We start from the raw sequence: 16,835 nt of genomic DNA, 5'->3' as shown, positions 1-16,835 counted from the left end.
GCTTGAATGCTCTGCTCATGTCCATGCACGCTCCTGTTGCTTCTGGGGAGCTAGTATGAGGGCTGATGTGTGGTTTTGTGTTCTCCCTACAGGGTCCAAGATAAAGATGAGAGGATAAAGTCAGTGGAGGAGAACCTGCAGGCACAGCAGGAGAATGTGTCCAGCAAGGAGAAAGCCATCGAGGTGTGTCTGTTTGTGTGTGTGTGCGTGTTAGCTTGCCTTCACGTGGCAAGCTCTGAGATGGGGTCGAACAGTTGCAGATGTTCAAGATTAACTGGTTAACCTGCAGTAGTTATGGCTCAGTGGTTTCTTTGAATGCAGCTAATTGTGACTGACAGCCCTCAGAGATTATGGTGCTTATTCTGGGGTTCCCTGCTGCTGCTGTTCACACTCTTACGGTCAGTGTGTGCATTCTTAAAATCACTGATGGAGCGCACACTGCACACTCCACTGAAGGGTCCAATGGCCAGAGCTTTCCGATGTCAAGTGGTGACGCCATTACATGGACTGGTATCCAGCCACTTGTAATACAGGCGCAAGTTATTTTTGATTTCCTGGTTAAAAGTGTACAAATTCCCCATACTGAAACCCCATGTCCATATAATATGACCACTGTTTTGCTTGCTTCTGCCTTCCGATTGATTTAAAGTTTCCTATTACAGAATAAATACAGGTTTCCTAGTGCTCTGGGCGTTCTTTTTCCTCTTGGTTAGTATGTCAGAGTGAGTTTGCAAATGGACCCATAGAATTACAAGAGTGGTCTGCACTATTCAGTGTCATTTGATTTTGGTAAAACTATACTGTCTGATTCGGTGGCCTCAGCTGTGTGCGCACAGTACATTGCAACCTGACATTTTGTAATCGCATCTACTTGTAATAGATAATCTTAATTGAATCTGAAGGAAGTCCTTGTAATGCTAGCCTGTATAACTGTCCATCCCAATTAATGCATTGTACTAATGATTCTTTTCAATGAGTTGAGCTATTTTTTCTATGAGGATTCACTTTTATGAGGTTTCTTCAGTCCCATTTTCTTCCTCCCTTTTTCAAGCTTCCTCAATTTCTCTCTCTCTCTGCTGCCCCTCCTGTGACCCTGTACAGTAGTAGTGTCTGGAGGGTAGGAGTTATTTGGTAGAAATTGAAGGGTAGCAATGTGGCAAGGTGGTAAGGAACATGGCTCATAACCCAAGGGTTGATCTTTTGATTCCCAGGTGGGCCACAGCTGTTGGCAAGGTACTTAACCCAAACTGCCTCATGTCCAGCTTCATAAATGCACAGCATATAAAAATTGGGTTAAGTAAATTGTTCTGAATAAGATTGTCTGTGAAGCAAACATAATGTAATATAGTGTCTGCCATGTGCTGTGTGTGTGTGTTTGCCAGCAGTTTTTCCCTAGAATTTCCCCCTGACTGGAGTGTAGCATTTTTCACTGCTAGAGTTTGCCCCTGACTGGGGTATACCATCTTTTACGTTACATTACATTACTGTCATTTAGCAGACATTCTTATCTAGAGCAGTTTACATAGATTCCAATTTTTTACATGTCATCCATTCATACAGCTGGATGTTTACTGAGGCGGTTCTGGGTTAAGTACCTTGACCAAGTGTACAACAGCTACACTATTGCCCCAGAATTTTTTTTGGCACAAGAGTTTGACTGGGGCATGGTGAAATTTGCCACTCCAGGGTCAGGAGCTGGTGTGTTGTTGTCCTCTGAAGCATTTCTGGGCCTGCTGTTGTGGGTCTGGCTGTGGTCTAATCCCCTGCCATCCTGTGGCCATGCAGGTCCTGGAGCAGCAGCTGGAGACCATGAAGATGGAGATGGAGCAGACGAGGGACCGGGAAGCAGAAGAGACCAACTCCTCTGGGGCACAGCTCCAGGAGCTCCAGACACTGTGAGTTTGAGCTCTCCCTCCCAAACTGAGCGCGAGGCAGTCAGAGCGCGCCCTGGGCCACGTCAGCGAACCGCTGGCGAAGAGGGCGGGTCATGAGACTGTTGCTTTATGACGTCACACATTGAGCACTGTGGTCTCCCCCCATAGGCTGGCGGCGAGGGAGGAGGCTGTGCAGAGGCTCCAGAGGGCCCTGGAGGAGAGGGCTGAGGAGGCGGCCCAAATGGAACAGCAGCTGAAGGTGAGTGGGGGCATGGGCTGTCGGGACGGCGGTGAGGCTGAGCTGGTCCTCTGCAAGGACGAGTCTGTCCCTGTCATACAGACCCTCTCTGCTCTGTGCTCAGGCCCTCCAAGAGGAAGGCACTCAGCTCAGGGACCAACTGCAGCAACAGGGGGAGCAACCAGTGGAACCACAGGTGGAGGAACAGGGGGAACAGCAGGTGGAGCTGCAGGTACGCGGGTGCTGAGCTGGGTGTATCTATGTGTCTGTGTCTGTGTTTGTGTGAGTTCATGTGAATAAGTACCAGTGAGCGAGAGCTTCTGTGTGTGTGTCAGTAGGTATGTGAGAGCATATATGTGTCTGTGTGTAAGTGCAGGAATGGAAAAAGACAGTACTGCTTCGCAATTCTCTAGTTGTATCATGTGGCACATGATGCACTTAAATATTTGCATCACTACACGTGCAAAATTGTGGTTTCCACAAACAAATCCTGCGAACGTAACAGAAGCGATTTAAAGAGAACACGTGCAGGCAGGATGAGTGCCCTCTGCTCCAGGCAGTCAGTGGGCGGTATTCTGAAAGCGGCCAGTATGAGGTGCATTCACAGATTCTAAGAAACACAGTGTGGAGACTGCTAGGTGTGAATCTGCTTTCAGATAGCCAGCCATCATCAGTATTTTTCTTTACATCTAAACATCTACATCTACATTTCACTCTGGAGTTGAAAATGACCTCCAGTTTCTGTAGTGTAATTTAGGTAAAATAGCATGATCATGTTGGCCCATATTTGAAAGTTCAGCTAGGAAATGCATGGACATCTTGTTCTATTAACTGTGCCATAAACACATAGGTAAACTGTGAGGCTTGAGGAGTTTCTGTGGTCATGATTGCACATGGCACTACATTAATGAAATAAAATCATGTTTGGTTTTTAAGATCACAGGAAAAGCACGCCCTGTACCTAAATGGCCGTACAAGAAATTGTAACCTGTGATGAAGTACCCAAATGGCTTGTGATTTAGAATGTAAGAAAACAGCATGTGATTTAGAATGTAAGTTAAATTCATTTACGAGCATTTCAGTGGTTCTGCCTGTGACAAGCCTTTTGTCATCAGAATATGCATTCACAAAATTTGATACTGAAAACTGCAAATCAAGAAAGCTATATCCATCCCTGTAACAGTATGCAAGTATGTTAGAGAGCAAGCGAGGCAGCAATAGAGAGAGAGTGTGGGAATGTGTATGAGAGAGAGATAGAGAGAAAGGCTTTCGAGAGAGCAGACATGACTGTGTCTTTGTTTCCACAGACGGTCCAATCAGAAGCACCCAGCCAGGAGCTGCTGACAGCGTGAGTGTCACCCCTGTCTCCTCACAGCTGCGATGCCTGCACGTCACTTGGGATGTGCCTCGTGGTTGACTGCTCCCTCTCTCTCTCTCTCTCTCTCTCTCTCTCTCTCTCTTTCTCTCCCCCTCCCTCTCTCTCTCTCCCTCCCTCCCTCCCTCCCCTCCAGGCTGGCTGAGAAGGACAGGCAGGTGGCGGAGCTCCAAGACGAGCTGACAGAGCTGCGGGGGGTCCTGGAGCTGCACAGGAAGAAGAATAACGTAGGTGTCCTGTCCTCCACTCCCCTTTCCTACACACCCCTGTCATTGGAGTGGCCCTAGTGATGGATGCTTGCCTTTTCTCACTCCTTCACCTCACACCTGCAGCACTCAAGTATAGGGAAGGGTAAAGAACCTCTTGGGTGAAGCTTCTTAATGCTAAAGGTTAAGGTAAAATGAACTTGCAGTCATTCTTAGCAGGGTGATAATGGATCAACAAGTCAAATCTATGAAAGATCCAGGTTGGGATTAATTTCAGGTGAAGACACAGAATATCTAGACAGAAAGTACTGGTTTAATCTATTTGATTCATTTAAGCAGGTAATGTAAGGTGGTACTTTACCACCTTAGGGTCATTTCGCTGGTAGTTCAACGCATATCTCAGCTGATGATGCGCTTCATGTCTGTATGTGTGCATTTGCATGCGTGTGTGTGTGTGACTGTGTATGTGTGTGTGTATTCGTGTGGGTGGAGGGCTTGTAGACACCCCGGCTCCTGGGCTGGTTCAGTAGTGGTATGTGGTGGTTTTTTTGGGTGGGGCGGTAAGGTTCCCGCTACAGTCCAGGTGCTGAAAAGGAAAGGCGCTTTGACAGTACCGAGGAAGAGCCGGGCGGGGCCGGGTGGAAGTGCAGGAGCTTGTGCTGGCTCTCCCTCTGCCGGCTGGCTGCCACACGGCCCTTGGTGTTGGTATGCTGAGCTTCATGTTAGCCTTACTCAGCAGCATGTTCCGGTGCATGTGCCAGGCTTAGCTCCGGCCTGTCTGTGGAGTGGTCATCTCCGGGCATTGTGGATCCCGGGCTCCCAGCAGGGCCACTGAATTAAGAAACGGGAAGGAGCTGTGCTGTGGCAGGGGGTGCGGCATTGTCTGAGAAAGAGGGTGGGGCATTGTGAGAGGGGACAGGGCATTGTGAGAGGTGGGTGGGGCATTCAGAGAGGGGTGGGTATTGTAAGACAGGGGTTGGGCATTGAGAGAGGGGTGGGTATTGTAAGACAGGGGTGGGGCATTGAGAGAGGGGTAGGTATTGTAAGAGAGGGGTGGGGCATTGAGAGAGGGGTGGGTATTGTAAGAGAGAGGTGGGGCATTGAGAGAGGGGTGGGTATTATAAGAGAGGGGTGGGGCATTGAGAGAGGGGTGGGTATTGTGAGAGGTGGGTGGGGCATTGAGAGAGGGGTAGGTATTGTAAGACAGGGGTGGGGCATTGAGAGGGGGGTGGGTATTGTAAGAGAGGGGTGGGGCATTGAGAGAGGGGTGGGTATTGTAAGACAGGGGTGGGGCATTGAGAGAGGGGTGGGTATTGTAAGAGAGAGGTGGGGGCAGGGCATTGTGAGAAGGGGAATGGGGTGCTGGTGAGTTCCTTTTGAGGCTTTGAGTTCCTTTAAAGGTGCCCCTTCTTTATGAGATGCACACGGGTTTAGTACCTGCCATGGTGAATGTGTGCAGTCAGTAACTTTTAGCACATTTGATGTGTACTGAATCTGCGATGTTTTTGACTACAGCCTGATTTTTTGAAGATGCAATTCAGGTTAAGTACCCTCCTTAAGCATCAGAATCCTGCCCCACTCCAACCTGCACTTGTCTGGTTACAGCTCAAACTTTAACATTTAACGTATAATGCCCTGTTTAACGTTCATGATTTTACACCTTATTCCACTTTGCGATTGAAAAACAAAAATTAGATTTTTGCAGAACTTCTTAATTAAGAAGCAGTTGATTAGTGTTCCCATGACCCTGATAATCAAAATACCTGGTCTCATCCGTAATGTATGCTGTGTATGTTTTTTTCTGAGTGCCTTGCTGGAAGTTTACTTGTGGTTGACCTGAAAATGGTATCTCTCTGAAACTGACCAGGAGCTTCGGGAGAAAAACTGGAGCGCAATGGAGGCTCTTGCAGCTACCGAATCCATGTTTCAAGGGAAGCTCAACAGGACCGCCAAGGTTCGAACATCACATCCAATCTGCTTTGCGTTAGAGTTCAATCGGACGCATCCCCAAAGCAATTACCATAACTGACCAATGATAAGGCTGCATTGCAAACTGCTGCATATTCATTTCGCGTCCTGATTGTTCAGTTCTCCCATTCTGGGGGGAGGGACACACATCCAGTCTAGTTAAGTTTGTGCTGCAAAGCAACTAATAGTTTGCACACTTGCATTTTATCAAAAAACTGATTTCTAACTATAGTAGGAAAGAAGACAATGTCTTTATATTTTAGAAACAAATACATTGTCCTCTTCCTGTCGTACTCTGAAATGTTCTACCTTCATAAGCACAGTTATTGAAATCATTAACTTCTTCAGAACATACAGTAAGTGCATGTTTTCAGTGGACAAAGAGTGAAGCAGTATTTAAACAGTTTTGCACAATAGCAAGTGCACTATAGAAGTACTTGGCAATCTTTGAAATGAGTATGCAGTGACTAATTACTGATTTCACTTAGGTTTCATCAGTCAGAACATAATTTAATCCTCATTGTGTCCCTCCTTTCCCCACCCCTGTCATGTGACATTCCCTCAGCCTCCAATCAGCATCCCCCCCTCCATTTGCATCTCGCTCTAATCGCTAATGCGGTGATCACTGTCAAATTCGGTTAATTCGCAACTTTTAATTATTTTTAATAAATTGGTTACATTTCTAGTCTCTTGTAGACATTTGAAAATAATTGTGTTGACGCTGTTTTTCTTCTGAAACGCCAATGCAGTTCAAGCAAGCAAACACAATAAGCAGAGCTTTTTCTCCCACTGCAGTATCTCAGCTCAGCTGAATCACACTGATGGCACTGCAATTTTGTTGATCGCTCAACATGTGCTCTCGCTGTCCTGATGACGATAAGTGCCTAAATGTAGGGAATTACTGCTGACCGTCACCAGCCACATCTTTGTTCTTCTGTAAGATCAACTCACTGCACGCCAGAATTCAGTCTGGATGGAAATGAGTGCCGTGACTCCTTACATAATTACATTTCCCGGAGGAAATGACCATTTGTTCACTATCAGCTTTCCTGGGTCCGGAACCCACTAAGTAGAACCAGCTTTGCATAGCAGTGTTGTTTGATTATTTCCTTACCTATCATACCTTGTTTGCATGTGTGGAAACCTGACTTTGATGTTGAGCAAACAACTTGCAGGCACATTTCAGAAACCCAGTAACAGAGGAGGGAAAATTTCAGATATGGAGTGTAAATACAGTATAAACATAACTTGTTGTAGGAGCAGAGGTACAGCAGCACTCTCCTTCTGTCCAAACAGTGTGGTCCGGCAGGTGACCTCCACCATCTTGTTGAGTAAGCATGTCTCCTTAAGGAAGAGCTGATGATTCAGTTTCAGGGACACCGGCTGTAAATGGCCTTCAAATGGTGCTGTATACGCTTGCAAGCCATTGAGGCGTTAATGTGTGTAAAATATGCAGTGCAGCAAGCCAAGGTATGAGCCTCTCTCCCGGGACATGGCTGTAGTCCATGCGGTTGAACCAAGAAGCAAGCAGAAGAGTCAGCCTTGGCCTGTGTATTTCACAGAAAGGATGATTAGTCAAATCAAAATCTGTTTTTGATGGTGCACTTTTCATTTTTACAGTTTCATTGTCACAAAGTGCTAGGTCAGTTATGTGGTTTGTCTGAACATTCTGGAAAGAAGAGCCAGTCAGTCTGAACTGGAAAAAAGGATTCCGGACCCCAGGAGAAGGCGGTCAGGAGAAACTTCTGTAAACACACAGAAATATGAAAGAAGGCGCTCAGCCCTTATTCCATAGCTGGCTTAGGCAAGATGAAATGGGAAGGGAATCTGAGATTCCTTCACCTGATGTTTGGTGTAGTAGCAGCACCGGCTGGTGACTTTGATGTCATCGCCAAGACCATCCCATGTTAGATGGACCAATCAGATGCCTCTGTCAGGGATGGAATGTTTTTGTGTTGTGTTTGTTTTGTTTTGTGTCTGTTGTGTAACAGTAGGAGCCCATTGTGTATATCCCAACTGTTCTTACAGAAACTTCACCGTCGGTGTCCTGAATGTTTGTTCCCATAATTCTCGTTTCCTTGGCAATGTTGAGTCAACACCACAGTTGGGATCAAGTGATTGGATGGGTCCATGAAGTGGATGCCCTTGACTGTCAATGTGCAGTAGCTAAATTGCTGCTGCTGTAACAGGTTTAAATATCTGCTGTGAAGTTTGCACTGCAGATGTGTCCATCATACCAGCCCCATAGCTTTTCCCCCGTTCAGTCATGCTGCATAAGCCTGTGGCATTATTAATTTACAAAAGGGACAATTAGCAGTTATCAGGGCCCCTTCACATTGGGGCCTTTTCATAAAAAATTGCGAAATTGTCAGTTTGTACTCATTGGTGAGACGGCTGTAGGCCCAGTCTGATGTGTGAGTCTGAGAAACTTGGGCCGAAAGTTGGGGAAAGTGCAGTGGGAAAGTGGGCGGAGCTGAGGAACGGGTACTGTACAAACAAACTTGTCTCTTTCATTCTTTTTCTGGTCGTGTGGATTCCACTCACTGAAGTGTCAGCGGACTTGCATCAGTAGAGACAGTGGAGTGCTGGTTATAATGGGGTTGTTGGAGCATTTGGGCTTTTCTGTGAGCTGTGTTGTGGGATTTCAGCATGTTGGTGCTCTGTGATGGCCTCATCAGGTTATTGAGGCTCCTCTGCTCTAAAAGGCTGGTGAAGGAAATGCAATCGAATGGAAAATCATTTAAATCCCTTAACCAAGGGACAGGATTATGTTTTCTCACTCAAAAAGGTGTGATGGTGCCTAGCCTGCCTGAGCTCTGGCCACTCTGTGTGCGTGTGTGGTGTGGGCAAGTGTGTGTCTCCCTGCACTGGAGGGGAAACTGGAGATGTCTCTTTGTGGAGGAGGTTGTGTGTGTGTGTGTGTGTGTGTGTGTGTGAGTGTGTGTGTGTGTGTGTGAGTGTGAGTGACTGTAGGCTGTTTGTGGGTGAATATAGACTCTGAGGTAGTGTGTGAAGCATTGCGTGGTTGAATGTAGGCTTTGAGGTGGTGTGTTAGGTAGTTTGTGGGTAAATGTAGGCTCTGGGGCAGTGTGTGAGGTAGTGTGTGAGGCTGTGTGTGGGTGAATGTAGGCTCTGACGCAGTGTGTGAGGTTGTGTGTGAGGCTGTGTGTGGGTGAATGTAGGCTCTCACGCAGTGTGTGAGGTTGTGTGTGAGGCTGTGTGTGGGTGAATGTAGGCTCTGACGCAGTGTGTGAGGTTGTGTGTGAGGCTGTGTGTGGGTGAATGTAGGCTCTGACGCAGTGTGTGAGGTTGTGTGTCTTGACTCCCCTTTTTGCCCTTCCAGGAGACTCAGGAGGCTGTGGGGTCTGTGGAGGCAGATTGTCGAGAGGTGCTCCACAGGCTTCTTCCCGATGTCCCCCTCCCTGACAGCCAGGTACTCACTCCAAAAACAAATGACCAATTCTGCACACTTACACAAACTCTCAGACTATGAAGCCATCAGCACACACACACACACAACCCCCTCCCACAATTTTTGTACTTCTCAGACGCCATTCATTCATTCATAACCGCACTCAAGCAACAAGGGACACATAATATTTAGGGTGTTGTGGTTCACAGAGTTCACTGTTCAGTACATAACTGGTTTAGCTTGTACCTCAGTACACTATATAGCATTGCTTATCATGCCAGCCATTTTAAAATGAGACCCATAACTTGCCTGTTTCTAAAAACCTGCACATAATCTTATCTCTCCATAGTAAACCGAACTAAAATTAAAGCAGTTATTTCAAACGTCACCTCCAGAACGCTACCTGGTTAGTGGAGTTATATAGGTGTTTTAGGTACAGTAACAATAAACCTAGCCGCTAATATTTGTATTCCATTTATTTTTTGATTTGAGTTTTTAATGCAGCAAAACCTTTGCTAGATTCTTAAATAGAGGAAAGTATCGGTGCTGTGTTTTAGTCCAGTAGTAGTGTAGTGCCAGCCATGTACGTGTGTCATTGGCACACTGGAACAAAAGCATGGTGACAGGGCGAGAGAGTGTTTATCGGCTGCCATCAGACTGCTGCCTGAGATGCTATCAGGCATCATGTGTGACATGTCTGAGAAATGCAAGCTGCTGCACTACGTAGGGTCGCACTCAAAGAACAAAGGAAAAAGGTTTCGTTTAATATATCTCTGCAGACATGGGAGCAGAAACGTTTTGGCTGTGAAGCCTTTGTCAGTGTGACTTTTTGAGTGTGACCCCATCAACTGATTTTTGTGATTTTTATTTTTACGTACTTAGGTGGTTAGAGCACAGTGGTACACTAACCATTTTTATAAATCATAGCAAAATGTAAAATGTAGTATATTATAAATACTTTATTATTTGAGGTAAACCCTGTGTGTACCGGATTATTGAACGAAAGACTGTTTGATACAGCACTGTGCTTCAAAAATACTATTGTAGCCTTAGTTCTCTCACCCACAGCTTCTCATGGGCACATACAGTTTCATACACATATATAGACACACACACACACACACACACACACACACACACACATATGCACGCACACACACACGCGCCCCCTCATTGCGTTTCAGCCTGATGTGGCTGGAGGAGCCCGTGGTGTTGTGGTTAGAGGCAGGAACGCGTGAAATTCTCAGCGACGGATTGTTGCGGAGGCGAGGGCACGCGGGAGATCCTTTTAAAGCGTGAACACATCAAAGCAGAACATCGCTTAGTCACGGAGCCTGTCTCCGTCAACCTGCCAGTCCGCCCGGATCCGGGAGTGCGGGAGATTCACCTCCTCGCCTCACAGCCTAACTTGCCCCCCCCCCCCCCCCCCCCCCCCCCTTCCAGAACCACCAGGAGTGGCTGCGGGTGTTTGAGAGTGCCGCAAAGGAAGCTGCTGCAGCAGATCCTGTCCCCGCTCCGGCCCCCGACTCAGAGGACACTAATGTGACTGTAAGAAATTCCACACCGCTTTCCAAACCCTGATCAGGAATGTTGTATGGTTCCCCTTGTGTCTGCTAGTCTGCATTCCAACTCTAAGCCAATTGGAAACCAATTTGACCTTTTACACAAGTGAAAAAATTGTAATATAGTACTATACTATCACCCCCCTTGTCCCTGTAGCATATAGTATAGTAACTATCTGCTTGGCTGGAACTAAAACCAGTAGATTAGGTGGACTACATTATACCTGGATGAGACAGGTTCATACTGGGTATAGTAAATTACTGTGAAGTGACATGGAGAACATTGTGTGACCTCAACCATTTTATCCTCTCCAGGTGCTGGAAGACAAGCTGAAGGAGTCAGAGGAGGCCCAAAAGGTTCTACAGAAGGACTGCGAGACCTACAAGAAAGTCCTGGCCGAAACGGTGAGGCAGACCACCCTGACAGAGGGCGCTTAGAGCAGCGTTTCCCAACCCTGCTCCTGAAGGCACACCGTCCTGCATATCTTCTATCTATCCCTGCTCTACCTACCTGACTGAACTCATCAGTGGCACTTTTGATTAGCTGAGCACACCTGATTTAGTCAAGCAGGAAGGATACATAGAAGATATGCAGGACAGTGTGCCTCCAGGAGCAGGGTTGGGAAACACGGGCTTAGAGGGCTTAGAGGATGTCTCAGGGGCTTGTACTTGGGACCCGAGTCAATTCCCCCTTTGTCCACAGGAGGGCATACTGCAGCGGCTCCAGAGCAGTGTGGAGCAGGAGGAGTCTCGCTGGAGGGTCAAGCTGGAGCTAGCGCAGGGTGAGCTTGGAGAGGTGAGTGCTATAGTCAAGAAGTTTTAATTTACATGTCCTTCAGTAGTGATGTGAAAGTGAGTCTTCTCAAACCCCAAGAAGGAAGGGGCTACTGTATACTGCCTGTCACTATTTGACATGGTCCAATCAAATAGCTTTGCTGTCCATAGCCAGGCATTGTGATTGGTTCATACCACTGATAAGGCTTATCAAGCCTCATTCCTCTGTCATCGCTGGCCATGCCTATTTCCTCCCTGTCTCTGTGTGTTATAGATGAGCCTGAAGGTGGCAGCGCTGGAAAGCGAGGTGGAAAGACTGAGCTCGGACAGTGGGGAGCTCGAAAATGTGAGTTTGCTTGCCCTGTCAGAGAGCCATGTCCAGTCATAGCCCCTCGATGCCGTTGGAATTTCTGTGCACCCTACCGACTTAGAGGTGGTTCTGTTAAAGCCTTTTTGTCCTTTTATGCTCTACACCCTACAGCTGAGACGGGACAAGCAGCACTTGGAGGCTGAACTGGAGAGGGCTGAGCGTGAGAGCGCCACCTATGTGATGGAGGTCAGAGAGGTGAGCAGGGGTGCTGTTGAGTCCTGACTGCTGTCCTTTACACCTTAATGCACACCAAAAACACTGCTGTGGCACATCATGTCTTCTCAGAAATATGCTAGAATGTAAGTGCGTGTGTGCTGTGCGTGACTTTTTTTTTTTGGTCTGATCTCCCGCATGCTTATGTGTGTGTGTGTCTGTGTGTGTTTCTTGCGTGTATTCACACATGGCTTTTTGTTGTATCCACACACAACACATACTTTCCTCCATTGCAAAAATTTCTATATTAATGGGATGGGTGATGGCATTCAATAAATAGGGTCAACACTGAATCTGCCAATGCTTAGCGCTGGAACTGTCCTCAGAACACTTTACTCACTGTAGACCACCTGGTCCCATGATACAGTTCCTGTAGTTTTCAACCCAAGTGTGTGAGAGTCCCAGCACTAAGAATTACATAGTGTTCCCTATTTATTTTGAGTCATTGGCATCTTTCCTCTTTGTTACTATAATATTGTCACAACATTGCTGTAGTGCTGTTACATTCTTGCAACATCCCAGCAATGTTGTTTTGGCTAGGCTCAGAGTGATAAGCCAGGCGCTCTGAGCCTCAGAGGCCATAGCCTGTATCACTCCCTAGAGTCCTGTGCTGTGGTTTTCTTGTGTAGAATGTTTCTCCAGGCAGGTTTGCCAGCAGCCGACATCTAAAACAGTCTCACACTTCATTTCAGCTCAAAGATCTGTTGACTGAATTGCAGAGCAAACTTGATGGCTCATATACTGAAGCAGTCAGACAGAATGAGGAGCTGAATTTGGTAAGCCCTACTGAGTAGAGCAGCTACTATCCTTCCAGTGCTCCCCTCCCCCAACACACGCATACACACGCATACACACGCATACACACGCATACACACGCATACACACACACACACACACATACACACACATACACACACACACACACACACACACACACACACACACATACACACACACACACACCAGGGAAAGTGCTGATGTTTCTTCTGGTCCAGGGTAAACTTCTCCATAACCCTCAAAGTCTCGCAGAAACGCATTTAAAAAAAAATCCTTTGCATTCAGCTTAGGAAATTCTTCTGTCAGTAATTTGTTCATGGACGTGGTGACACAAGTTGAGGTAATGGATGGTGAACCAGCCTCACTTACCTCAGTGAAACCTCCTCCCCAAATGATGACTTCCTCTAACTTGCTGTAGAGAGCAATGCAAATTCCCATACAGATGTGTCCAGATTGGCCAGCATCAGCATGAGATGCTCTTCCACATAGGTGCTGTGGTTTTAACATAATGCCATCTGCTTCAATATAATGCTCTCTGCTACAAGATAATGCTACCCATTTCAACATAATGCTATCTGCTTCAGCATAAATGCTGTCTGCTTCAACATAATGCTAGTACTGTCGCTGCTGTATTCCTCCACTCTTTGCTCTGGCATGCGCCTGGCTGTTTCCTGTCCTTCTTCCATGTTATTTCACTGTTCAAGCTCATTTTGTACCAATAGTCCTCTCAGTATCCATAGAACACCATGACAACTTCCTGATGGTCACTGCAATTGAGTTGAGGCATATGTCTGATAAGCTTCTGTGGCCATATAATCAGTAATCTCTGCTGTTACTTTGTATTAATACAGGTTTGGTTAGGCAAATCAAAAGTGTGCATCACTTAGCAGACTGCCTGCCCTCTGATATTTGAATAGCATGCAAACTACTCTTAAACGCAGGCAGTTAATGCAAATACAATTCCAGTGCAAGCAACCTAGTTCATTCCAAATTGAAAATTTGCGTGTCGAATTAGCTGCAGACTTTTGGCAGACCCGTTGATTCACGCTTAGATTTAGAAGGGCTGAGACTCCAATGCTCAGGCTGTGCTGGGGTTCAGGGTTCAGAGTTGTGGGGTGCTAATATCCGAGGGTGCCCTGCTCCTGCCTTCCAGCTGAAGACCCAGCTGACCGAGACGCTGTCCAAGCTGGAGGCGGAGGAGAGCGAGAGGCAGAAGGTGGCTGGAGACCTCTACAAGGTAAGGCGGGGCCGCTCCCCTGGGGCTCGGCTTGCGCTCGGGGGTGGAGCCTGCATGTGGGCGCAGTCCGGGAGTGTCGGCGTGAGTGTCAGGTCCCCGAGCCAATTGTACATCCTCTCCCAGGCACAGCAGTCCCTGGAGCTGATTCAGGCAGAGATCCTGAAGGAGGCGGGGCAGGTGGACCTGATAGAGAACAGCACCATCGCCACGCAGAGGGTGAGGCACGCTTGTGCATGCATGTGATCGTGCACAGTCGTATGTGCGCTGACTGGGGAGGGGCTGTGCAAGAGGCAGAAGGAGAGGGCGAAGATACGAGCATTCGTGGAAGAAGCCGATGTTCCTGTTAGGGGCGATGTTATTATTCAGTATTATTCAGTATTCAATCGGCAAGTATTATTCAGAGGCAGATGCTCCAGTCAGGGGTAGGGGGTGATATTATCGTTCAGTAGTGGAAGAGGCTCCAGTCAGGGGTACAGGGTGATATTATCGTTCAGTAGTGGAAGAGACTCCAGTCGGGTACGGGGTGATATTATCGTTCAGTAGTGGAAGAGGCTCCAGTCAGGGGTATGGGGTGATATTGTCGTTCCGTAGTGGAAGAGACTCCAGTCAGGTACGGGGTGATATTATCATTCAGTAGTGGAAGAGACTCCAGTCAGGGGTATGTTGTGATATTATCGTTCAGTAGTGGAAGAGACTCCAGTCAGGGTTGGGGGTGATATTATCATTCCGTAGTGGAAGAGACACCAGTCAGGGGTACAGGGTGATATCGTTCAGTAGTGGAAGAGGCTCCAGTCAGGTGTACAGGGCAGTACTATTGTTCAGTAGTAGACACTCCAGTCAGGGGTTACAGAGTGATGTTAATAATAATAATAATAATAATAATAATATTATTATTCAGTGGTGAGCCTTGATCAGTCCTCATATCAGGACCACTCCACCAGCCCCAGGAGAGCAGAGCTGCTCCTTTCCAATGTCTAGGAAAGGAATGGAACTGGGGTTGGATGCGGAGGAGGGCTAGTTACATTCACTTGTTTTGCCCATAGAAGAATGGTCTGTGTGCATTTGTGTTTGTGTGTGCATGCGTGTGCGTTCAGGTACTTGCACAAGTGTACGTGCATGTGTGTGTGTGTGTGTCTGTGTGTGTGTGTCTGTGTGTGTGTGTGTGTGTGTGTGTATTGTATGTATGTGTTCAGTTACTTGTGTATGTATATCTGCGTGTGTGTGTGATTGTGTATAAAGAGAGTCCTTAGTTTGAGTCCCTAGCATCCCCTCCCCCTCTGACATGCTGTATCTCCCTCAGGAGGAAATGGACAGGAAGGAGAAGATGACAGCGGGGTTGAACCAGACCGTGAGGGAACTCCAGCAGCTGCTTCAGGCTGTCAACCGGCAGCTCACCAAGGGACATGAGGGGGTGAGTCAATGACACGCTCAGGAGGCTCACAGCGACGGGTGTCCTCAACTCACCACTCAGGACCGCTCCAGCGTGGCGCAACTCTCACCTGTCCATCCCTGAGCTTATCAATCAGCTGTCAGGGTGGAGCTTTGATTGTGCTGGCTCTTTTGAGAAGCTTGGATTGGACCCCAGCATGGAGTAGAAAGAGCTCATATCCTGCCGGAGCATCTTTAAGCCAGGGTTTGAGTGTCACTGTGTCTCTGTTTGCCTCGTTGCAGGACGTGGAGAAGGGAACGCCGGAGGTATAGAGCGCAGAGGACCCACTCGCCTCTCCCCCGCCTCCAGCCTTACTACAGAAGCCCCTCCCCCCATCCTCCACAACCACACCCTGTCCAGACCTAGTCAGAAACACTGAACCAACCGGCTAGCTCCTGTCCGCTTGTCCAGGTCTGCCCACGCCCCTCTCAGCCGTAGACAACGGCTGACGCCCAACGCCCTCTCCTCGAACACAGGCCTCCCGCTCAGGAAGGGCTTGTGGGGCCAGCGAAACCGCCAAACGACACACTTCTGAAAATGAAATAACAACCCTACCACATAACACAACCACATTCCTGACGTGACATACCGAGAATCAGAGCAACCCCCCCCCCCCAAGACTTCAGGCTGTCTGACCTCCCAATGCCTCAACACTGTTCCAGACCTAACCTTTGAATACAATGCATTTCTTTGTTAGTTTTGAGAGGGAGGTAGATGAGGCGGCTCCTTTCTTTAAAAAAAAAAAAAAAAAAAGAAAGAAAAAAATGTCAGTCTGTGAGTTTTTAGTCCTCTTTTTTTAAAATGGAAATTCTTCCAGGAAAACGTACCAGTAAGGACCTACTGATCTACGCTGCGTCTTGCATCCTCGACTCCCCCTCGGTCCTAACCACACACACGCAAATGCAAACACACACAAACGCACACACACGCACGCACCTCAACACGCATACACATGACAGTCTGGGTGCGCAGAGTACTGTGGGTTAGTTCTGGGGGCCTGGCCTGGAAGCTGAGGTCTGTCACCGTGGAGGTGTGTGAACGTGGGTCTGTGTGGGACCGTGGCTCCAAGGGACAGCTGTGACCCGTGATGGAGCAGCAGGCCAGGCGCACAGAGTAGCGGTTTTATCCTACTTAACTACCAGGAAGAGAGGCCTCTTGTCTGTAGTCAACACTCCCTATATTGTTGCTAATTACATTAATACTGAATATTTTTTTTGTAAAAGGTGACAGTTATAAAGATTAAAAGGGATGCTTGATAAATATGTGGTGTGTCATCTGCTCTGTGATTTAATCTTCTATCCCTAAGAGCAATTGTTACTTGCTTTGTCAAAAGAAAAGGGGGGATGTTTTCTGTTCCCTGTTTTTCATTTGTGCTGCTTGATACACATTACCCACACTGC

At 47.5% G+C, this 16,835-nt stretch overlaps 1 protein-coding gene across 4 annotated transcripts in view; it reads left to right on the top strand.

The window, feature by feature from the left end:
- ktn1 (kinectin 1) overlaps positions 1-16,188 on the top strand; it is a 49,710-nt gene extending 33,522 nt beyond the window's left edge. The window contains exons 20-37 of one of the 4 annotated variants that reach the window (XM_036542043.1): positions 93-183; positions 1,786-1,895; positions 2,043-2,133; positions 2,237-2,344; positions 3,420-3,460; positions 3,624-3,714; positions 5,561-5,647; positions 9,005-9,094; positions 10,517-10,621; positions 10,951-11,040; positions 11,339-11,431; positions 11,684-11,755; positions 11,891-11,974; positions 12,685-12,768; positions 13,923-14,006; positions 14,130-14,222; positions 15,307-15,417; positions 15,678-16,188. In XM_036542043.1, the coding sequence (XP_036397936.1) occupies positions 93-183; positions 1,786-1,895; positions 2,043-2,133; positions 2,237-2,344; positions 3,420-3,460; positions 3,624-3,714; positions 5,561-5,647; positions 9,005-9,094; positions 10,517-10,621; positions 10,951-11,040; positions 11,339-11,431; positions 11,684-11,755; positions 11,891-11,974; positions 12,685-12,768; positions 13,923-14,006; positions 14,130-14,222; positions 15,307-15,417; positions 15,678-15,707 (1,555 nt within the window). In that variant the 3' untranslated portion in view covers positions 15,708-16,188. The remainder of the gene's footprint in view (positions 1-92; positions 184-1,785; positions 1,896-2,042; positions 2,134-2,236; positions 2,345-3,419; positions 3,461-3,623; positions 3,715-5,560; positions 5,648-9,004; positions 9,095-10,516; positions 10,622-10,950; positions 11,041-11,338; positions 11,432-11,683; positions 11,756-11,890; positions 11,975-12,684; positions 12,769-13,922; positions 14,007-14,129; positions 14,223-15,306; positions 15,418-15,677) is intronic. The other 3 variants (XM_036542044.1, XM_036542046.1, XM_036542045.1) reach the window with 3 other exon arrangements.
- Positions 16,189-16,835: the final 647 nt, after the last annotated feature.

This window comes from Megalops cyprinoides, chromosome 12 (assembly GCF_013368585.1).
Source record: "Megalops cyprinoides isolate fMegCyp1 chromosome 12, fMegCyp1.pri, whole genome shotgun sequence".
NCBI lineage: Eukaryota > Metazoa > Chordata > Actinopteri > Elopiformes > Megalopidae > Megalops > Megalops cyprinoides.
The sequence above is the reverse complement of the archived record's forward strand: the minus strand, read 5'-3'. Positions and strand labels throughout refer to the sequence as shown.